Raw genomic sequence first — 24,054 nt, forward strand, 5'->3', positions numbered from 1 at the left:
AAAGGAAGAAAATTTGTTTTTTATAAAAAAAAAAAAATACCATTTTTTCTCATGTGCAGTAGCTTTTAGACACGGTAAAGAGTATGTTTTCTATTCTCATGTGCAGTAGCTTTTAGACTTGGTAAAGAGTATGATTTCTATAAGATTATTTTCATGGTGAAACTAGGACATAAATAATGACTTTTATATTTGGCCCTAGACATAATCTTAGTGCATATTTTTTTTTCTACTGTATTTTTGTTCTACAATATGACTATTCTATAAAAAAAAGTTAGCCACTGCCTATTTCATTTAGTTAATCCACAAAATTATGAAATTTTTCCTTTGGCCAAAAAAAACTTCTAATTTCAGATATGGCCTCGAAGGGTCTGACTCCTTTCTGGCAGTCCCAAATTGTTCCTCAAGCAGTCAGGAATGCGTATGTAATTTTTTTGTGTAAATATTATGTAGCCCTTTTTTATTATTTCTTTTAAATTCATTTGTATAGTATTAAATGTTTAATTTGTAGATGGATATTACTGTACTGTTTTCAGTAGTTCTTAGCATGCTTTATAAGCATTTTTAGCCATCAAAAGAATAAATATTGATGCACAAATAATTTTTTCATAAATCTGTGTTTGAACCAGAGTAGAGCTCAACTCTATCACCCCTAAATAAGTTAGCAAAATAACATTACCTATCCAGGGTTTAATAATTTCTCACACAATTATATGATGTCTATGAGATTCATATTTTTTTTCAAATATTTCATTATAAACCTGTTTCAATTACAAATCATTATAATACAACCAATAGTATCATATTCCTAAAACCATATAAAAACAGAAATAATTGAGGAAACATACAAGCAGGCACGTAATGTACTCACAGGGCGATATTTTTCAGGCCAATCAGGTTTTTGAGTACGTGGATAAATAATTGAAAACCAGGTTATAGCTTCATCTACTTGCTTTCCACCTTCTGCAGAGGTAACCTTAATCAGTTCCTTAGGAGTTTCCGTGGGAAACATGCACCATCTGTAAAACAAACTAACCTTTCAAACAGCATAAGAGTTAGTATTCTAATACTAAATTTTCTAATGCAATAGAAAAATGACCATCATCATCTTCAATCCTATTCTTACTTCTGATTTTACTTTTACCGATTCAGCGGTTAACATCACATCATTTCAATATTGCAACCCCTAGATGTCTCATTTTCTGCACAATACTCTTCTTTTTTCCTATGCTTAGCATCTCTATCCTGAGGCATTTTCCCAAGATATTTCAAATCAGCCTGCATATTAACAGAAGAAATTTAATACACTCCCCATACTGATCCCTAAATTAAAATTGGTCACATCGGCAAGTTCAACACGAGTGGGGATCAACCTTCTCAGAGAAAAGCTTATTTACATTGCATTTCACACAATAATGTGCTTTAGAAGACCAATGACATACCACTTCACTCCTGTCAAAGATGAAACAGCACAGCTTTAAAACAATTCCCCAAAACAAAAACTCTCAAAACAAAGCAAGAGAGAATTAATATTCATGCTTTAAAAGTTTCAGACATATACAGTAAGCAAGCAGGCCAGAGTGGACATGCCGACCATGAGTCAGCTCAGAGTCGGCTGTTTTCGAATGGTTGGCAGATATTGAGGGTGAATTTTATTATTTCTATTGTCAAGAATACTCTTCCTTTGAATAATACAGCTATACAGCTATGCGACTCAGTTAAGGGTCATTGAAATCCGTTCATTCTTTTTAACCCTTCAAGATTCTGATGACAACAATTGACACAGACCAGCAATATATCCCACCATGGAAACAAATCACATTAAAAAATTCTTGAATATACTAGTGTTAATAAACAATCCATATGTAATTTGCCAGAGATGAGTTAGCATCTATCAATCACACTGGACACATAGAAAACTAAAACATGGAAATCCTACGCATGACCACAAAACAACAGCAAAACTTACCGTTTGTGTCCCCGTAGGAGAGCATTCCAAGCACTTGTTCCTAGTGGGTCAATGTGAATACCAGTGCCAGATCGCCCAGGACCCATAACAATCCAGCGGTATGGAGGACGACGATCTTCACCAGTATATTTGAATAAATCATCACGAAAATACTTTGGAACTTCATAATCTTCTAAAAGCTTTTTGCGTCGTATATGCTGAGGAGGCAAGAAGTTTACCAGGCTAAGAAAGAGAGCAAGTTTGTTTTTGCTTGGTAAAAACTACACCTTAATACCATACAAACTTAACAAAAAATAAATATGACAAATTCGAAGATAATTTGTATTTTTCCTAACCATACAAACCATAGCTATTTACATTGGGTTTACCTTTTAGCGCAGCTGAAATGACGAGCAAATAGTTTTAACGAGGGTTAATTACCCCCGCACTAGTTAGCGGGGGGTAGGGGAAGGGTAGCTTGCTACCCCTCTCCCCCCCCCACAAACCGGTGACTTGCTTCACTTCACTTAGAGGTAGGACTTGACTTGGGGGCCAGGGATGGCGGGCACATATGTGTAAATAGCTAAGGTTTGTATGGTTAGGAAAAATACAAATTATCTTCGAATTTGTCATTTGTTCCGTAACCGAAATACAAACCACGCTATTTACATTGGGTGACTTACTCCTTAGGAAGGGTGGAAAGTCCCCAGCCTTACTGACTTCGGCTTGCCCGGGGGCTCAATCCCTCAGTGAGCAGCACTAGAGGAGCCCCTGTACCTCACAAGTGCTAGGAACGAGTGGCCTACATAAGCAGTGTGTGGAGGAGAGTGTGACTCGTCCTATGAAGTTGACCTTGAGACCTTCAGATAGGAATTCTAGGATAGGACGTTCCCAATACCACCTCGTCAGGGTATGGGAGACGCAACAGTATTAAGCTTAATACTAGGAGCACAAAGAAGCATGGGTTACCTGCAGAGGTCGAGGTCAGCTATGCGAGGACCAGGATGCTGCTTCCCCAAGAGAGGGGAGAATGAAGAAAGAAGTAAGGGTCAGACATACGCTTTCATTTACGCAGACTAAGACCGGGTAACAACGCCCTCAACCTACTCCTACTTGTCCAAAAATGAGCCTGAGGTTAGACCAGCTGTTGTGCAGCCACCACAGGGCTGATAGAAAACGTATCGAGGCTCCTGTGGGTCACGTCTTGCAGGTAGTGGGCTGTGAAGGTTGTCTGACGCTTCCAGACCCCAGCTTGAAGTACCTGCGTCACAGAGAAGTTTCTCTTGAAGGCCAGGGATGTAGCAATACCCCTGACATCGTGGGCCCGAGGGCGACATGACAGAGGAGGGTCAGGATTCAAGGCATGGTGGATAACCCTTCGAATCCAAGCTGAGATGGTGTTCCTGGTGACCCTCCTCTTAGTCCTGCCTGTGCTCACAAACAAAGCTCGCACTTGAGGACGGACTGCAGCCGTTCTCTTCAAGTAGTGCCTCAGACACCTCACTGGACATAATAGCAGCTGGTCTGGGTCGCTTGTTACAGAACGGAGACTCGCGATCCTGAAAGAGTCGAAGCGAGGATCCGGCATTCCAGGATTCTAAGTCTTGGCAACAAACTCAGGGACGAACCTGAACGTTACCTCCCCCCATCCCCTTGAATGGGCGATGTCGTACGAGAGACCATGAAGTTCACTAACTCGCTTGGCCGAAGCCAAAGTGAGTAGGAAAGCCGTCTTCCAAGACAGGTGGCGATCGGAGGCCTGGCGTAATGGTTCGAAAGGAGGTCTCTTAAGAGACCTGAGGACTCGAACCACGTTCCAAGGAGGAGGTCTCACTTCCGACTGGGGGCAGGTAAGCTCATAGCTACGTATGAGTAAAGAGAGTTCTAGCGATGAAGAAATATCCACGCCCTTCAGTCTGAAGGCCAAGCTTAAGGCTGAGCGATAGCCTTTCACTGCCGAGACAGAAAGGCGCATTTCTTCCCGCAGATAAACGAGGAGGTCCGCTATTACTGGAATAGTGGCATCGAGTGGAGAGATACCCCTTCCACGACACCAACCACAAAAGACTCTCAACTTTGCTTGGTAGACTCCCTCAGAGGACCTTCGCAGGTGCCGAGACATTCTCTCCGCAACCTGTTGCGAAAAGCCTCTCTCCGCGAGGAGACGCTGGATAGTTTCCAGGCGTGAAGCCGAAGCGAGGCTACGGCCCTGTGAGGGACGCCTGAGTGGGGTTGTCTGAAAAGCTCGTGTCGTGGAGGAAGCTCCCTCGGGAGCTCCGTCAGGAGCTGCAGAAGGTCCGGAAACCATTCCGCGTGATGCCATAGCGGAGCTACCAGAGTCATCGAACAGTTGACCGATAGTCTGGTCCTGTTGAGCACCCTTCTCATCAGACAGAACGGTGGGAAGGCGTACACGTCGATGTTGTCCCACCGTTGCTGGAAAGCATCTTGCCAGAGTGCCTTGGGGTCCGGGACTGGGGAGCAGTACAGGGGCAGCTTGAAGTTCAAAGCTGTCGCGAACAAGTCCACAGTCGGGGAACCCCACAAAGTCAGGACTTTGTTGGCTATCTGAGGATCCAAAGACCACTCGGTACTCACTATCTGCGAAGCCCTGCTCAGACTGTCGGCGAGCACATTCCTCTTGCCAGGAATGAAGCGAGCTGATAGTGCTATCGAGTGGATTTCGGTCCACCTCAGAGTCTCTACTGCAAGATGGGATAGCTGCTGTGAAAAAGTGCCTCCCTGCTTGTTGATATAAGCCACTACCGTGGTGTTGTCGCTCATCACCACCACGGAGTGACCCGCCAGGGACCGTTGGAACTGCTGAAGAGCCAGAAAGACGGCCTTCAATTCTAGCAGGTTGATGTGTAGGCACTTTTCTGATTCTGACCAAAGGCATGAGGCCCTCTGGTTCAGAACGTGCGCCCCCACCCTTCTTTTGACGCGTCCGAAAACAGAGTCAATTCCGGGGGAAGGACGAGAAGACTCACTCCCTTCCGCAGGTTCTTGTCGACCAGCCACCATCGCAAGTCCGTCTGCTCCAGAGACCCCATTGGGATCAGAATGTCCGGGGAATCGGATCCTTGATTCCAACGGAACTTGAGCCGCCATTGAAGGGATCTCATCCTGAGGCGGCTGTTTGGAACCAGACAGGCCAGGGAGGATAGGTGACCTAAGAGACGCAACCACGATTGGGCGGGGAATTCTTCTCGCCTGAGGAAGGGTTCCGCCACCCTCCTCAGCCTTGCTATCCGGTCGTCTGATGGAAAGGCTTTGTGGAGATTGGTGTCTATTAGCATGCCTAGATAAACCAGTCGTTGGGACGGCTGCAGAGAGGACTTCTCGAGGTTTACCCCGATCCCCAGATCCTGGCAAAGATCCAGAAGCCTGTCTCGGTGCCGAAGAAGGGTCGACTCCGAGTCTGCTAGGATCAGCCAATTGTCCAGATAACAAAGGAGATGAATGCCGTTCCTGTGCGCCCAAGATGAAATCAGGGTGAACACTCTGGTGAACACCTGGGGAGCTGTGGAGAGACCCAAACACAGCACCTTGAACTGGTAGATCTTGTCGTCTAGGCAAAATCTCAGATACTTCCTGGAAGACGGATGGATTGGGATCTGGAAGTACGCGTCCTTTAGATCCAGTGTGCACATGAAGTCTTGTGGTCTCACCGCAAGTCTGACCGTGTCTGCTGTCTCCATGCTGAACAGGGTTTGCTTGACAAACCCGTTCAGAGCTGAGAGGTCGATGACAGGTCTCCAGCCTCCAGTAGCCTTCTTTACAAGAAAGAGTCGACTGAAGAAGCCTGGGGAGCCGTCGACGCCCTCCTGGAGAGCACCCTTCTAGAGCATGGTCTCAACTTAGGCCTGAAGGGCCAGCCCCTTTGCTGATCCCGTGGCATAGGAGCTCAACGACACTGGATTCGCTGTCAGGGGAGGTTGAGATGTTGTGAACGGGACGCGATAGCCTTGGCCGATCACCGAGACTGTCCAAGCATCGGCCCCGTGTTGCTGCCACCTGCGGACGCAACGCTGAAGGCATCCCCCCACAGGTGGACACGCAGGGCGACTGCCACCCCTAGGGCTTGCGGCCGCGGCCGCCACCCCTAGGAGTCTTGCCTCCCCTGGAGGACTTACCGCCCCTCTTGACCTTGACTGGAAAGAGCTGGGGCTTAGACACCACCTTCTTAACTGCCGGTGCCTACTTTGGAGCCTTACGAGGCTGCTGCTGCTGTTGCGGCGCAGATGGAGGCTTATAGAGCCGAGCTGTAGGGGCCCTATGGAGGAGGGAGTCCGTGCTGGATTTCCTCCACCTCTCAGCCGTTCGCTCCATGTCTTGAGGCTCAAACAGGTTCTCCCCCAGAAGGGAAGCATGTCGGAGCCTACACACATCCACGGCGGGGACCTTCGGATGGAATCTCTCGGACACAGCATCGCGACGCTTCAACACCGAGTTGGCCCACAGGGTGGTAACCTGGTGCGCCAAAAACTCGATGGAGCGGGTGCCCGAGAGCAAGAAGGTCTCCAGGGCCTTCCTATTGGTCTCCTTGGACAAGTCCTCCGAGCGCAATAGGATGCCCAGAGATCCTAGCCAAAAGTCCAGCCACGAAGTGGCCTGCATGGCACACTTAGCGACCTTCTCGTGGCTAAGGATCTCTGCCGCTGAGAACGACACCTGCCGGACAGAGCGCTTCTCAAGGGGAACTCCCTTCGCCAGCTCCTCCACAGAGTGATGGAGAGGAAGAGCGAGGCTGGACTCACCCAGAATCTCGAAATACCTCCTCTGCTGAAGACGAGGAGGGATGAGCTTGTTCCCGGCAGAGGAACGACTGGAGGAGGCAAGAATCGCGAGCTGAGCGTTGGCCCTAGCTCTGGCACTCTTCAGACCCCGAGACCAGGGCAGAGCCGCACTGGACTTAGGGGCCTTCCGAACGTCAAACACTTCATCTAAGATAGTGTCTTTGCCTTCACGGGGGGGCGATGACTGGATCCATAAGCCCGTTAAGTTGCCTTATCAGGCTTAGGACCTGCCAAAAGGCATGTTCGGATTCCTGCTGATCTCCTCCCTGCGGGCTGGCAGCTAAGTCTCCTGTCCCAGGGATCTCTTCCTGGGGTGAAGCGTGGACGTTCCCCCGGGGAGCCGTGGGTTCCTGGCGAATCCTCGAAGATGATTCCGGGACGGTCTTGGAGTCCTTGGATTCCCTCCTGGGAGGGATACAGGATCCCAACAAAGAGGTTCGAGGAGCCCCTTCCTCACGAGACGATTCTCCTCCATGAAGCGAAGTCTCCCCCCTTGGTGCCGAGGGAAAGACTACCGCTTCACTGGACTCACCCGAGGACGAAAAGGCCTCGTCCACGGGAGAAGGAGAAAGCACTCGAGCAGGAGAAGGGGGCTTCGCGACAGACCTCTTGGGAACCAACTTCGCCCTGGGGGAAGTCACCACGAAGTCCACTCCTCTCTTTCTCTTCAGCGTAGGAGAGACAGCCGTTGGTTTGTTACCCTGGTCGGCGAGTGCTGGCTTCATAACCCTCACTAACGCCCGCGCCAGAGGACCAAACCAAGTCTGCTGCTCCAAGGACACAGAGTCCGAAATCCTCGCTAAAGGGAAAGGGATCGGGCGATCGTTTGGAGTGGACACCACAGTACCTGCCTGAAAAGAAGGTGGGGAAGAATGATGCACTAACCTCTCCTCAGAAATATCCTTGTCCTGCACTACAATCCTGTGTTTGGGTGGAGGCGATCCCGAGCGTTGTCTAGGAACACGCGTTCCTGCTGCTACCACCGGCTGCGAAATTCGCCGCGAACGATGGTCGCGCGGGCGCGCGCGAGCGGCGCAGGCGAGCGGTCGCGCAGGCGAGTGGGCGCGAGGGTGTACAGGTGAATGAGGGCGTGTCCGAGTCGGCGAACGAAAGCGTTGGCGCGATGGCGAGGAAACGCGCTGCCGTGTGGGTGAGGAAGATCGCTGGCGTTGTAGATCAACAGGCGATTGGTGGAGAGCTGGCGAGCGCTCACGCGCAGATGGGCGATGGCGCGTTGTCGCATGGTGACGCGTTGGCGAGCAATAGTGCGCAGCACGCGCAGGTGAGTGATCGCGCGATGGCGAGCTAGTAGATGGCGAACCATGTCCCTTCAGAACCTCTGGTCGACGAAGCGTTGGAGAACGCGTGCGCGCAGGTTGTAAATCACGGGGCCGGTCCGGAGATCGCCAATAAACAGGTGATCGCTGATGCGTAGGAGAACGCTAATGAATAGGCGATACTAAAATCGCCTGTGCGCGCTGGCGAGCAGGTGATCGCCAGGTGATGGTTGACGCGTAGGAGAACGCTGATGAATAGGCGATACTAAAATCGCCTGTGCGCGCTGGCGAGCAGGCGAACATTGGCGAGCAGGCGAATGCTGGCGCGTAGGTGATCGCTGGGGAGCAGGAGGGCGACGCGGGAGATCCTGTGAAGGAACAGGTGGCGCGGCGCGTTCACGAACAGGAACAGGAAGATTGTAGGCGCGTGGGCGAACATGTGCTTTTGACACACGCGCTGGAGAACGCGAACGTTGTTGCGTAGACACAGGATGAGAGAGCTCAGGAGACTGATGGCGCGCAGGGAGTTCAACAGGAACTGCAGGATGGTCAGAGACCACAGGGCGATGATCCTCAAAAGAGCGCTGACGCTCAGAAGAGCGCTGACGAGCAGGAGAGCGCTGACGAGGAGGGCGAACATCAGGAGAGCGCCGACGAGCAGGAGAGCATTGACGAGCAGGAGAGCGCCGACGAGCAGGAGAGCATTGACGAGCAGGAGAGCGCCGACGAGCAGGAGAGCGCTGACGAGCAGGAGAGCGCCTGTGCGCTAGCACTGCACGTGGAAGGGAAGAATCCCTTTGCCCCGAAGGGACCGTTGCCCGTCGGGTGATGAGTTCCCCAGAAGGTGAAGATCTAGCAGGAGTTGGAGAACGGTCTGCAGAGAGGTCCAAAGGAGCAGGAGCTGTAGGCTGAGTACGACGAGGAGAGTCCCCTTCGGAGGAAGAAGATCCAAAAAGGCGCCTCTTAACCTCCTTATAAGGGGAAGGGAGGCCCTTGCGACGCAGCGGACGGTGAGCCTTACGGCGGAGGCGGCCACGGGGAAGATCATCAGGACCATCAGTCCTCCGAAGGGGAGTCTCAGTCAAAGCACTTCCCTTAGAAGGAAGCTGAACAGCAGAAGAGCCCGTAGGACTCACTTCCCCCTTCGAAGGATGTACGGAAGGGGGAGGAGAGCCCTCAGCACCATCTTCCTCAACTGCACCTGCAGAGGATTGCCCAGCCACGTCGGAGGCCTCAGCCACCACGACGTCGACGATAGACAGAGGGTCTACCTCTGCTACCGCCGGCGACTGCTTAACGGCGGCCCCCAACGAGACAAGGTCAATCAAGGCGACGCTAGAGGGCAAGCCCTTAAGCCCCAGGGAAGCCCAAATCTGTAAGAGATCATCATTAGACAAGGAGTTATCAATGGCCTCCCCCGGAGGAGGAGGGGAAACCGCCCCGCTATGGGAGGCGACGCCCTCTCCCCCCACCCAAGGTCGGGAAACAGAACTAGGGCCTGCGCTACCACTCGGCCAACTCTCCTTAGGAGCCGGTCGAGGGGGAGCTTCGGAGGAGGTTTGGGCGGCGAAAGAAGAATCCCGAGAACCTTCCTCCTTCAAGGCAACCCCCGAAGGAGAACGGTCTCTCTTGGACTTCTTACGCCGGCGGCCAAACCTCTCCCAATGGGAGGCAGACCACTCCCTACACTCACAACACATGTTTTCCTGGTCACACCGTCGGCCCCGACACTGAGGGCAAAGGGTGTGAGGGTCCGTATCTAAGGCCGACATAAAGGTCCCACAAGGGCGGCCGGCAACACCAGGGCACGTACGCATTGTAATATAATAATAACGAAAGTCAACTTCAAACCAACACACAGCTGTAGAAAAGAAAAAGCAGGAAAAAGATTAAAGGCTGTCAACGAGGACGATGAACAGACACGTCTGTTCACCGCCGAGCCAAAAGTGAAGTGAAGCAAGTCACCGGTGTGTGTGTGTGTGTGGGGGGGGGGGGGGGTAACAAGCTACCCTTCCCCTACCCCCCCTAACTAGCGCGGGGGTAATTAACCCTCGTTAAAACTATTGGCTCGTCATTTCAGCTGCGCTAAAAGGTAAACCCAATGTAAATAGCGTGGTTTGTATTTCGGTTACGGAACAACTTTGTATTAAATATTCAAATGAATTTGCACTTACTAAAATATGAAAGAAAACAATATGGAAAAACCTAAATGTTAAGACAAAAAATTTAATGCAAAATTAGCATTATTCTTGAAATATCCAAGCAAATACTAGGTGTGAACCATTTATCAAGATGAATATACTTTATATTCTCTACTTTATATCTCAGTAATTTTATAAACCTATGTTTGACAAATGTATGCAAAAAAACAAATGAAAATTATTATTAAATAGTTGAAAACACGGAAAAAGGGACGGTGAAGAAAGAAATGTTTCAATACTGTATCTTATTATGCAAATGTGGAATAATCTCCATTTTCAATTATGCGTAACATAAATTTTCCCCCATGATATGTTCCAATTCAACAAAAAAAGGTCACAAGTAGACAGGAATCATAGCCCGAGTTTACCTAAGTACCAGAAATGGTATTTCAGATACTTTTCCATTTTTGGGATGACCAACAATGATAAAATGGCAATACAGTATACTAAAGATAGGAAAATAAATATACTGTATAAACATTTAACCCTGGATAGGTACGGTGGGTCGTACGCGACCCCGAGCGTCAAAAAAAAAAGAGGTTTTTCTCACGTGACTCACCCCCGTGACTGAATTTGTGGGTGATCGACCTGCAGGAGGTGTCTCCCCTACACGCTCTAGTAGTGTACAGATGTGCACTGCTGTAGCTGTACTCCTTCCCCGATTTCTGAGACGCGTCGGGGTCGAGCGCGACCGAGTTTACCCTTCTAAGGTAATTTGCATAATTATCAAAGTTATGACGTATTATGAAATTGTCGTAGAATGGTGCAACTTGTATAGGTTATCAGTTGTGGAAAGTCTTGGTGGATTGTTTGGCTACCATGTGCATGATTTTTTTTTTAGTTAAAATGTCGTTCATCACCACGAGGACCATTTTACTGCGAGTGCCCCTTTTTTATTTTTTTTCATTTTTTTGCCAAGTCATTTTTCCGTAAGATATTGCCAAATAGTGTCGTAAAACTTTTGCTTGCTTAGTGTTGGAAAGTGTGTCTAGATGATCTGGCTACCCATGCGTGACTTTGTTTTTGTCAGATACGACGTAGTTATTGGTATATTGGGTATTTAACTGCGGTTGCCAATTTCTGTTTTTTTTCAATATTTGTAAAATTTTTTACGTAGTAAGGAATTGCCGTATATTATTCATTTTTTTTTCATGTGTATGTGTTAGAAAGTGTGCCTTGATGGTTGGGCTAACACGTGCATGTCTTTTTTTTTATCTGAGATGCCGTATATTAGAATGTTGGGCATTTTACCGCGAGTGCCCCTTTTTCATTTTTTTTCATTTTTTTGCCAAGTCATTTTTCCGTAAGATATTGCCAAATAGTGTCGAAAAACTTTTGCTTTTTTAGTGTTGGAAAGTGTGTCTAGATGATCTGGCTACCCATGCGTGACTTTGTTTTTGTCAGATACGACGTAGTTATTGGTATATTGGGTATTTAACTGCGGTTGCCAATTTCTGTTTTTTTTCAATATTTGTAAAAATTTACTACGTAGTAAGGAATTGCCGTATATTATTGATTTTTTTTCATGTTTGTGTGTTAGAAAGTGTGCCTTGATGGTTGGGCTAACACGTGCATGTCTTTTTTTTTATCTGAGATGCCGTATATTAGAATGTTGGGCATTTTTCCGCGAGTGCCCCGTTTTATTTGTTTTGCATTTTTTTGCTTAGTCATGTTACCGTAAGGAATTGGCAAGCAGTGTCGCAAACCTTATATTTTTATAGTGTTGGAAAGTGTTTCTAGATGATCTGGCTACCCATGCCTATTTTTTTTTTAGCCAAATATGGCGTATATATAAGTATGTGTTCGATTTTCCTGTGATTGCCATTTTTTCGTTTTTTCCCATTTCTTTCAAAATTACTACGTACTAAGGAACTATCACAGAGTAATGATTCATTTATATGTTTATTTGTCGGAAAATGTGCCTTGATGGTTTGCCTAGCACGTGGCTGAAATTTTTTTTTTCTGAAATGCCGTATATTAGAATGGCCATTTTTCCGCGAGTGCCCCTTTTTATTTGTTTTGCATTTTTTTGCTTAGTCATGTTACCGTAAGGAATTGGCAAGTAGTGTCGCAAAACTTATAATTTTATAGTGTTGGAAAGTGTTTCTAGATGATCTGGCTACCCATGCCTATCTTTTTTTTAGCCAGATATGGCGTATATATAGGTATGTGTTCAATTTTCCTGTGATTGCCATTTTTTCATATTTCTTTCAAAATTACTACGTACTAAGGAACTATCACAGAGTAATGATTCATTTAGATGTTTATTTGTCGGAAAATGTGCCTTGATGGTTTGCCTAGCACGTGGCTGAATTTTTTTTTTCTGAAATGCCGTATATTAGAATGTTAGCCATTTTTCCGCGAGTGCCCCTTTTTATTTGTTTTGCATTTTTTTGCTTAGTCATGTTACCGTAAGGAATTGGCAAGTAGTGTCGCAAAACTTATAATTTTATAGTGTTGGAAAGTGTTTCTAGATGATCTGGCTACCCATGCCTATCTTTTTTTTAGCCAGATATGGCGTATATATAGGTATGTGTTCGATTTTCCGGTGATTGCCATTTTTTCGTTTTTTCCCATTTCTTTCAAAATTACTACGTACTAAGGAACTATCACAGGGTAATGATTCCTCTAGATGTTTATTTGTCGGAAAATTTTGTTTACTTCTTTTTTGATTGAATATCGTCAAATTTTTTTAGCTAAAATATTATATTGTTTCACATTTTTGTTTTTTTTTCGATTTTATTTCCCTTCAAAAAAATTTTTTTGGGTCAGAATTTTAATTTTATAGTCGTAAAATAATCGACAATTATCCAGCAACCCACCATACAATTTTTATGCATATCCAATAATAATTAGATTAGTAAATAACACCTTGAAATTGACATACCCTTCCTACATTTCAAGTGGCAGATTAGGGAGTCTGAGTCAGTGTGGTTGGCGGCCATTTTGTGGACATATCCGAAGCGTAAGTTGCCCTATCTATATATATTCTTGTTCCCTATAGAATTTGTGATATTTTGGTATATTTTTACCTGCATAAATATCATATTATATATTAAATATATGTATTTTTTACGAAATTTCTAAGTACTCAAAAAATTACCTTTAGATATGGCCCCTGATATAAATGTAATTTACAAAATAATGAAGATTTTTTTACATATTTCTATTTTAGGATAACATATGTTTATTCCCTAAAAAAAATTAGCCACTTCCTATTTCATTTGGGTACCCAAAAAAATTCATGAAATTTGGACAAATTTTTTTGGCCAACAAAAGTTACCCTTTTTTTCTCATTTCAGATCTTCACCTCCATGGGTCTGACTTCATCCAAAATACAACAAGATGTGTCCTAAACATTCAAGAATCAATTCCTAAAAGGATTTGTGTATATATGTATAAACTTTTTTTTTATGAATTTTTATGTCAGGTCTTTTTTTTTTCTACTTAATTTTTTAAAATATTTATAATAAATAGTTTTTCTGCAGATGAGTAGTATTTATCTTTACAGTTGTTTTAAGCATTCATTGAAGTTTTTTTTGGCAAAAGAAAAAAAGAGGTTACTGCAAAAACTGATTTTTCAAGAATTTTTTTTGGCGTCGGGGTCGTTCGCGTCCGAGTATACCCTTAAAGGGGTGTCCGAGGAGCGTACCTATCCAGGGTTAATATACTGAATTCCAACATCAATCACACTAACGTAAGAGAATATGCAACAATAAAATTAATTTCCCATTTTAACACTTACCTAATATTCATATAGCTTCAAGCTTTAAGCCACAATTAAGGTGGGTAGAACAGAAAAAATGGAAATACCCAATAGCCAGTAGAACCGCTCATCTATTACGGTTTACTCTCAAACCATTTATACGAGAAAGTATCGGAATAACTGGCAAGACAACTACCAATATTCATTAAAAACCAATGAAATTTCATACCATTCCACCATGATATCTTTCCTGAAGATAAAGACCATCTCCACCTAATCAATAGTTTGCCCAATTTAGAATAGGTATAGGTATTTTAAAACTTCTCTCAGGCAAGTCCTTAGTCTGTGACTGATAATTATCATTATCATTGTTATTATTATTATTACTATTACAAGCTAAGCTACAACCCTAGTTGGAAAAGCAACATGCTATAAGCCTAAGGGCTCCGACAGGAAAAAATAGATAAAAGATATGAGAAATAAAGAACAATTAAAATATCTCAAATACAATAACGTCTCTTCATAGGGTGAAATAATTCTTTATGCCACACTTACTTTCTTGAGCAAAGTAAGTACTGTAATCCTTAAAAACTGAGAACTCCCAGAGATGATCCCAAAAACATAATTAGAGATGATGTCAATCAATGGCAAACCTGCCAAATACCTCCAAAACTATGGAGGAATGAGGTCAATAATATTGAAAAAGAGATCTTACAGTCCCTCTCACGGGTTCAATTAAAAACTTTGGACTGGGTCTAGAGTTTAGTCCTGTTTCTAAACATCGAAAGTTCTGGTGGCCACTGACCGAAGAGAATATCAGGTAATTACATTGAGAGGCCTTTCCATCCAAATTTATTTGCTGACCACTTTCAAAGCCATGCAACCTGAAAAGCTGAACACACTAATCCACTTCTATAACAACTTATTTGGCTTTTGCTCATGACTTCATGGCTAAGACTCAACTGTATTGCCTGTAAGGACAACCTCAATAACTGCTTTGTTATCCTGCACCTCAATAATTTATTAGAAAAGAAGAAAATAGCCATGAGTGCACACTAAGAAAATTCTGTATTCCACGACAAAAGGGAAAGGTAGAGGGGAATGTTTAAATCAATTACGAAAAAAAAAAGTTAGGGCATAGTTTACAAGGTTTCAAAGATAAATTTTGCTCTTAAAACCAAATCAATTCAGGACACTGAAAATTATGGTAGCCATCATTGGTTACTTCAATTCAACAAAAATGTCAATTTCGTACAATACAATCGATAAACTTTTAAAGTACAGTATAATGATTAAAGGAAGAGTACCAAATATTTCAAAATCAGATAATCCAAGAAAAAGAAATTTTTTCTTAATCATTCATAACTCACCTCACCAAAACTACTATCAAAGATATAAAGAGGACTATCATCTTCAGTATGCTTCATATAATCTATGTAATATTTCATTTTCATCCTAACACTGTAGCCTTCATTATCTTCACCACATTTAAACTTCTGATTTCGATACTTCTTAGCAAGTCTCTGAAAAAAAAAAAAGTATATAGTATATTAAAACCCGTAAGATGTAAAATTTCACCAAATTTATCCCCCATTGAGAAAATAAATTAACTTGAATTCGTTAAGACAACGCCTTGAATCAATGAACAAATAGTCCAACACTTCTGCATAAAAGTAATGAACATTCATCCATCTGTTATTACAGTACAGCAATCATCATTCAAAAATTAAACAAAATAATAACCCTAAAAACATATGTGCATACAGTATTAAAAAATGTTATGATACTATTTATGAGACTGAATTCAATTCTCATGCATATATTTATACCCCCTAAAACCAGACACTTTACTTGGGATATATTAATGAATCTCATGTATCCATATTTAGTGAATCTCATGTATCTCTATTTAGTGGACATTAAAAACCTCACTATTCATGGAATACTTTATGAACATTTCAAAAACTTTACTATTAACAATTCACGCCTGCTGGTAACATGTTATTTAACTATCGTAACACTACAATTTCTCTTTTAATAATTTGTATCTTTCCTAGCTAGACAAAGCTGAGTAATCTACATAGGGTTCCTTATGGCATGACTCAGGTTTGTAGGGCTAGGAAAAATATCAAATTCTCAATAATTTGTATTTTTCCTAGCATACTTACCAAGGACTACTCTCTCAGGAGTTACACTTTAGTTTAAACTTGCGACCAAAAATTTTTTCCCGCAACCAGGACTCCATTCCAGGCGCGAGGCATAAAGCCCCAGGCCGGTAATCTGCTCCAGGGTATGTTCCCTGCGCAAAGCGACCTTCCACGGTCTTTGACCCACAATGCACCAAGAAGAAGGCCGTGTCAGGCCTGGTAAGGAGAGGGCAAAGGTCGCCATTCGTACTCTGGTCGTTGCCCAATGTAGACCTATAGTTTTCGCTCGCGACCTAAACTGTGACCTGCGTTTGCGTGTTCAACTTATTGTGTGTGCAAAGTGTTTGTGTTGAGATGGATAATACTCGTGTTGAACGTCGTTGTCCCGATGTGAATGGGAAATCATGTTCGGCTTTCCTTTCACATTTGGAAATTAATCCCCATTCTTTGTGTACCTCGTGTCGTGGTCATGCCTGTACTCAGAGTGATACGTGTAGTGAGTGTATTGAGTGGTCTGAAACCCAATGGGCTCTTATGGCCACGACGAGGAAAGAGAAAGGAAAAAAAGAACGTTCTTCCTCGAAGAAAGACAGTGGTTCGAGACCTTCGTCGAGCTGTTCTTTGGTAATTCCTTCCCTTCCATCGATGTCGCCATCGCTACACAAAATCAACGAAAGAGAAAGGACTACACCGATTCGACCAGATTCTCCGTTGTTATCGGCTCCCCACCTACCGTCCCCTTCAGTGAGTTCGGCGCTCATATCCCTTCTCGGGAAATTGGAGGAAAAGATCGACAGGATGAGCTAGTCAACCGCCACACGTGTCTCACACGTGGTATGCTCCGACCAGCCGCCAGAGCCGCCATCTTGGCCTGCCCACACGTGCGCACAGCCTATCCCTACCTCATGGCAGTCTCGGGGATACCGGGTACCCCTCTGCCGCCAGCGCCATCTATTGGGGCTGCCTCACAGGCCTCCTCATCGGCTCACGCCGCTGCGCAGCCACCTTGGCCTGCCGCCTCCTCATCGTATCACGTAGCTGCGCCACCATCTTGGCCTGCCACCTCCGCATCGGCTCACGCCGCTGCGCCTCCGCATCGGCTCACGCCGCTACCTTGGCCTGTCGCTTCCGCCAAACTGGCGACTGCAGCCCTGTTGTTCCGCCAGGGGAAGTTTCTTTGTTGGAGGAGCAGTTTGGCATCCTTCGAGAAGATTGTCCCCCTATGTCTCTCCCCTTGGTCCCATCTCTGGGCAGAAAGCTGGGGAAGATTAGTGCGGCCGTCGCCGACCCCCAGAATTCTCAGAAGGCCTCGGGGTCAATGAAATTGTTGCCTTACCCGAGGGTAAGGCATCGAAGATTCTATGCCCCTGACGATTTCCCACAGACGGGAACTTGGCATCCCTGTCTCCAGGATTATTGGAGGATAAGGTTACAGGGGGTTCGGTGGCCTTTTCTATTCAAGAGATTGTCGCCCTTGAGTCAGCATTGTGGTCTTCATTCTCTGTCTCCTCGTGGTTGGACCAGTGGTTCAACTCTAAGGGTTCCTTGGCTCTGCAACAGCCGGGTTGCTCGGAACAGGCCAAATAACAGTTTATGGAACTTACAGTGACAGGAGGGAGGGCCATCTCCTTCCTAGCAGAACAGTCCCTGGTAGCCACTTCCAACATCGTCCTTCGTAGGAGGGACACAGTTCTTTACAGGATGCTGAGGAAGCTTCCCTTGAGGGAAATAAGGAACCTGCGAAACATCACAAATTATTATTAATTTGTATTTTTCCTAACATACTTACCGAGAACTACTTTCTTAGGAGTTACCTGGAACCTCCTCTCAACCGACCAGAGTTTTGTGTAGTTTACCCTACTCCCGTTTTCTGTAATGGTAGGCCTAGGCGGAAGGATACGTGCCCTAAGGGCAATCCCGAGGCAGGCCACATGTGAGCTCGGGTCTCGACCTTCAGTAAGTTCTTTGAAAGTAAAAATACTAAAAATCAGTGAGGCACTCGGAGAAGGAAGGGAGGGCCATAACCCGAAAGTAGTTCTCGGTAAGTATGTTAGGAAAAATACAAATTACTGATAATTTGTGATTTGTTCCAACACAGGGACTTACCTCAAACTACTTTCTTAGGAGACTTACACTTTAGGAGGTGGGAGTGCCTACCTGACTTAAGACCCAACTGACAGGGATGACATGTACCTAGATAGGAGACTAGGTACTGATGGCTAAGAAACTGGATAGTAGGATAAACTACACAAAGAGCTCATATTAGTGTATAAGTACTCACCCTTCATAATTCCGTGATATAAGGAACCTGCGAAACTCGCCGTTTTCAAACGAGGCGCTGTTTGATGACAGGTTAATTGAAGAAACCCTTGATAAGTGGAGGAGGGGCAACAGAGATGCCGTTCTCCACAGGGCCTCCAGCTCCACTTCCAGACATCATAATCATGGGAATAGGGAGGCTCCCAGGCCAAGGCCTCCTACAGCAGTTAACAGGCCTCCTCCTCCCTCTCCACAGGCTCCCGAAGCAATTATTTAAAAAAAAATTGTGGGTTATTCCTATGCGAATACAAACAAAGTACTTAAATAAGGAGTCTTCCTTAGGTAAGAGGAAGGCCCCTGAAGAGAAAAGGGCATCTTGCTGGCCCATAACCAGGAATGTCAGTATCCGGACCTGATAAAGGAGCAAAGGACACAACATTCTTGCATCCTGTGACCCATGGTTAAGCAGGTGGGTAATGGCCTAATGAGAATTATGAATTGTTAGGGTTGTGGTGGCCAATGTGGCAACGACCCTGACCGGTGAACGCCAGACTGGGGTTGGAGTGCCGCTCAAACTCATTAGTTTCTTTGGTCGCTGCAACCTCACCATCCATGTGAGATAAGAATGGGGGGTTTGGAGGAGCCCATAGGTCTATCTACTGAGTCCTTAGCTGTCATTGCCTAACCCTCCTTGGTCCTAGCTTGGGTGGAGAGGGGGGCTTGGGCGCTGATCATATGTATATATGGACAGTCTCTAGAGCATTGTCCTGCTCAATAGAGCAATGTCACTGTCCCTTGCCCTGCCTTTCATGAGCAACCTTTAAATGAATAAAATTAAATAAAAACATCCATAAGCAATTATATGATTAAAGGATATGCTGATTACAAGAGTTCAAAACACTACTTATAAAGGTGTGCTTAAAGGTTTAAAGGCGGCTCATGAAGGGCAGAGGCAAGGGACAGTGACACTGCCCTGGAGAATGACTAAATACATATTATCAGTGGCTACGTCCCCTATCCACCCAACCTGGGACCAGGGAGGAGCAGGCAATGGCTGGTGTTGACTCAGTAGGTAGAACTATAGACTCCCCCCACACACCCCATTCTTAGCTCACAAGATTAGTGAGGTTGCAGACACTAAAGAAACTATCGAGTTTGAGCGGGACTCGAACCCCTGTCCGGCTAGTGCCAGGCAGGTACGCTTCCAATAGGCCACCACGACCCTAACCTGCAAATGTGTTTGATCAGCATTGTCACTCCCAAGGAAAGGAGATGAAGAGAGGAAGGAAGGCCAGACATTCAACTCTCATGCAAAATAAAATAAAATGCCCAAGTGAAACAATGCTAGATATACTGCATGCAGGAATTGGTCCTCTACACCAACTGCTGAGGGGCTACCACGGGTCCAATAGAAAAGGTGTGTAAAGACCTATAGGTGCAATCCTTAAGGTAGTGATCAGTAAAGGATGTCTGCCTTTGCCACACACTTGCACTTAGAACCCGTGCTACTGAATGGTTCTTGCAAAAAGTCACTGTTGCTGCAATACAACAAATATACGTAATGTGCTTTGGGACAGGGCCCGGTAGACAATTCTCCCTTAGATTTATACACTCTCATGATTGTGTCACATAGCCAAAAATATAGTGAGTTGTTTTGGTTACTCTCTTTTTCATTGGACCTATACTCACAAATAGGTTGAGGGTTGCAAGGCATCAGTGACTAGTTAGCTTTAAGCAGAAGTGAACTGCTTTACAGGAAATAGCAATAGACTGTTCATATTAGTTACCTCCTTGATTGAGGAAATGGAAGAGTCAAACCAATGATTGATCACACCTGGATTCTGGGTCTTTGCAACAAATTCAGGTATAAATAAGAATGACAGTTCTCTCCACCCCTTGGATTGTAATACAAGATAAAAGATGCCATGAAACACCCTATTCTGACTCGTGATGGAAACAATCAGCTTGGAGCTAGAGCGAGGCATAGATAAAACTAGCACAGGCTGCAGAAGCCCAAGGGAGGGGCTCTACACAGGCGAAGGCCACCTTTCCCAAGAACGGAAGGGTTCTCCAACATCTGGGGCTAGAGAAGGGAGCCACTCTCGCAAGCAGGGAGGCTGGCCGACTGCAGCTGGCAAAGGGTAACTCTCCCATAAACAGGAAGGTTGCCCGAAACCTGGAGGCAGACCTCCAGTCAATGCACTCTGCTTCCCTTAAGCGCACTAGGCGAGCCAGACAGAAGTCAACATTGTGCGCTGCCAGCGAAACATAGCCTTACCCAGTTCCTGGGTTCACCCTGGAGGCATCGCCGACAGGTAACCAAGAGTGATACTTGTACGCATCTGCTCACATTCATCACTAAAAGCAGACTGAACGAAGGGTGGCAAAGCAGACGCTGAGGTCACAACAGCCAGACACACGAGAGGCTTTTTTGGTACAAGAACTCCAGTCTTAGAGTGGGAGGAGAAGGATCAAAATTAACCACTGGGGAGGCAGCTATGTACCCAACGAAGGACCTCAAGCAGCTGTCCCTTGCACGAGGAACCCGTGAGCCCCAAGGAATGCGTGCGTCAGCTGAGAGACTCTCCCACGACCAAAGTCTGCGCTGCTTCTCCAGGGAAAGCAATGGAGACTTCAAAACCATAAAGTTGTCCAGGGATCAACGAGTCAATACTCGTACTCAACCAACTGAGAAGAGTCACAGTGACAGGAATGGGTTGACGGAGTCAGAGAGCGAGGTTTTTTCACCTTCTAGGATGAACTCAAAGGTGAATAATCCTTCTTTACCTTCTACTGCCTGCTACCGTAGCGCTGCCACTAGGAGGAAGGCAACTCTCTACACTCATCACATGGAGATACCTTCAAACAGATGAGACCCCTGTAGGCAGGACTCAGGCTGTGTGGATCGGTCTCCATAGCTGACATGAAGGTACTGCACAGGTGCCCTTCTCTGCCAGGACAAACCAGCATTCTAGGTCCTCATGGGACACACACACTGAAAGAGAGGTAAAGTTTTTAAGTTTTAGGCTAGTTGTCTTTACTCGTAACCGAGTAAAGGTTTTGCGGGAAAGAACGAATGGATGAATGTTCTCTACTGAGCCGAAATGAAAAGAAGTGTACTGATACTAGTGTAATTGTGAACGGGGAGGCCGGTATACCAACCTCCTAACTAGTAGTAGGTAGTTAAACCTTGCTGAAAAGTCTTATGGCTGGTTTCACAAGTCGCTGAAATATATCTCCGCAGTAGAGTAGAATGGCTTGTATATAGTGCCAGAACAACTGAAATTTTAAAGTACATTAACATATAATAGTAGCATCCCCAAAGTAGATTATACTCAGCTGAAAGACACCACCACCAAAAATAGATCTTCAAAAAAATATTTTTTTAAATTATCAAAAAACATGTATAAGGTGCTACAGCTAGAACTGCAATACTGTACAAGAAGACAGATCTTCAGAAAAGAGATGATCCGGACAGATGAGGAAAAGGGGCTAACAAAAATTTACACAAAGTAGGAGCTAAATAAGTAACAGGATGAAAACCAATAGCAAGGCTTAGTAAATAATGGAGAAAAAGCATAGCGAAGATCTACATCAAAATTAAATAGACGATACGAAATATCTCACTTTGGATCTAACTGTAAAACCAAAGTCATTCATGAATGAGATTTAGGGCAAAAATATTCAATAAGTTTTAAAATTTTTACCAAAATATAACACATGCTGTCCAGCATTTTTATACTACAGGTGTTGTGAGTAGTAACAGACAAATATTGACATCAAAACAAAAACAATCAAATTCTCTACATGGACATCAAAAGCAAAAACAAACAAATTCTCTAAATGGCCGACAGTCTAAAAGTAAAACAAGACAACAGAGGCTGGTGAGAATTTTATCTTACTTTGCATAATAAATATTTTTCTTAGGTCTGGTACAAACCATGAAAAACAAAGGGAGTACTTCTTTGAAGGCTAAGAATGTTTATTTTACCAACAATTACACTAGCTAACCAAAGAGCTGAGCCTGAAGTCAACAGGTAATTTTCATGTTCATACATTCTTAACCCATAATCACTGGAATAAGAATGAACTAAATAATACTGTAAGAAGAAATAACTAAATAATACTGGAAGAAGAAATAACTAAATAATACTGGAAGAAGAAATAACTAAATAATACTGGAAGAAGAAATAATTGAATAATCATAATACCATATGAATATCTTAACCCTACCTCCAAGGTCCACTTGTAACGAGCTTTCCAGTTGTCGGTGATACCTTCAATAACTACAGGTTTATAAAGCTTCTCATAACGTTCAATGAATTCTTCAGGCGACACATCATTAACATGAATGCGTTCAGCACCGTCTTTGACACCTTTGATGCTACAGTCAAATTTAGTCTTGTAATCTAAGCGTGTCCAAGCACCTTTTTCTATACACAGTTCTGTAAAGAAAAAACATGCCAGTTTACCTTATTATTTTCATTACAGTTATTAACCAGTTTACCCAGAACAACAAGCTAAAAATCTTAATCAAAATAAATTCTATGAAAATATTAATTCTATGCAAAGCTGCCCTGTTGTGGGATGCTGTCTACTAAGTGCATACTTTGGCACACCATGGAATGTTACTAACCTTTGCACTGTCCCACTGACCCCCTCTGATAACTTCTGACAAAGCTCATCAGCTTGGCTTTTAGTTGTTACAAAACTCCAATAAATCCTATAACTATATATTAATGTGGTTTGGCTTAACTAATTCATATCAATTAGTTCTTGCTTAAGGGTACAATCAGGCACACTATTCTATTTAATTTCTCTTCCTCTTGTTTTGTTAAAGTTTTCATAGTTTATATAGGAAATATTTATTTTAATGTTACTCTTCTTAAAATATTTTATTTTTCCTTCTTTCCTTTCCTTACTGGGCTATTTTCCCTGTTGGGGCCCCTGGGCTTATAGCATTTTGCTTTTCCAGCTAGGGTTGTAGCTTAGCAAATAATAATAATAATAATAATAACATAAAAGCATTGAACTTACGTCCAACTTTGTAGCTTACTCATCCCCTAACCTACAGGGCAATAGCTATCTTCACCCTGTAACTCCTGGCTGGGATAGCCAACCCAAACTTGTCTGGCAGACTAACAGTCACTTTTTTCCATCATTATCCCTACATCGATGCATCAATTGCCTGATGCACCCTCTCCAATGCCTTCGATCGAAGGCATCTTTCTTCCACCAAATCTCTTCTCTCCATATTATTCTTCTTACCTCGGCATCTAATTCGCTACCTCCCTCTTGAATTTCTCCCCCTAACAGGTTCCTCCCAAGCCATCCTCACTCCCTCCTCATCATCCATCTCCAACAAATGCCCACACCATCTAGGTCATGACACTCTTATTATCTCTGTAAACTACACACCTGCCAATCTTCCTATTTCATAATTTTTCAGTCTTTAAGGCAGCGATACTCCCATAATCCACTTCAGCATTCTCATGCTTTGCTTCCTCTTAAAAACCGTTTCCAATCCATACAGCCCCTTTAATGTGCAATGTTGAAGAACCTATGCAGCTCGCTAACATGTTCAACCAAAGCTAAAGCGAGCAGGATAGCCGTCTTTGGAGGGGGGGGGGGGGTTCCCCTTGTCAGAAGGTCGCCTCAACAGTTTGTAGGGTGCCCCTTTAAGGAAAGCAACACCTTTACCACGTTCCAGAAAGGACGGC

General features: G+C 44.5%; 1 protein-coding gene across 1 annotated transcript in view; it reads right to left on the bottom strand.

The window, feature by feature from the left end:
* The window catches only part of JMJD6 (Bifunctional arginine demethylase and lysyl-hydroxylase PSR), a 34,490-nt gene that overhangs the window by 3,404 nt on the left and 7,032 nt on the right, over positions 1-24,054 (bottom strand). Inside the window, exons 2-5 of the mRNA XM_068378417.1 lie at positions 22,568-22,779; positions 15,299-15,451; positions 1,967-2,163; positions 869-1,016 (exon numbers count right to left, since the gene is read on the bottom strand). Coding sequence (XP_068234518.1) covers positions 869-1,016; positions 1,967-2,163; positions 15,299-15,451; positions 22,568-22,779 — 710 coding nt within the window. The remainder of the gene's footprint in view (positions 1-868; positions 1,017-1,966; positions 2,164-15,298; positions 15,452-22,567; positions 22,780-24,054) is intronic.

The sequence above is a fragment of the Palaemon carinicauda genome, chromosome 8, assembly GCF_036898095.1.
Source record: "Palaemon carinicauda isolate YSFRI2023 chromosome 8, ASM3689809v2, whole genome shotgun sequence".
NCBI lineage: Eukaryota > Metazoa > Arthropoda > Malacostraca > Decapoda > Palaemonidae > Palaemon > Palaemon carinicauda.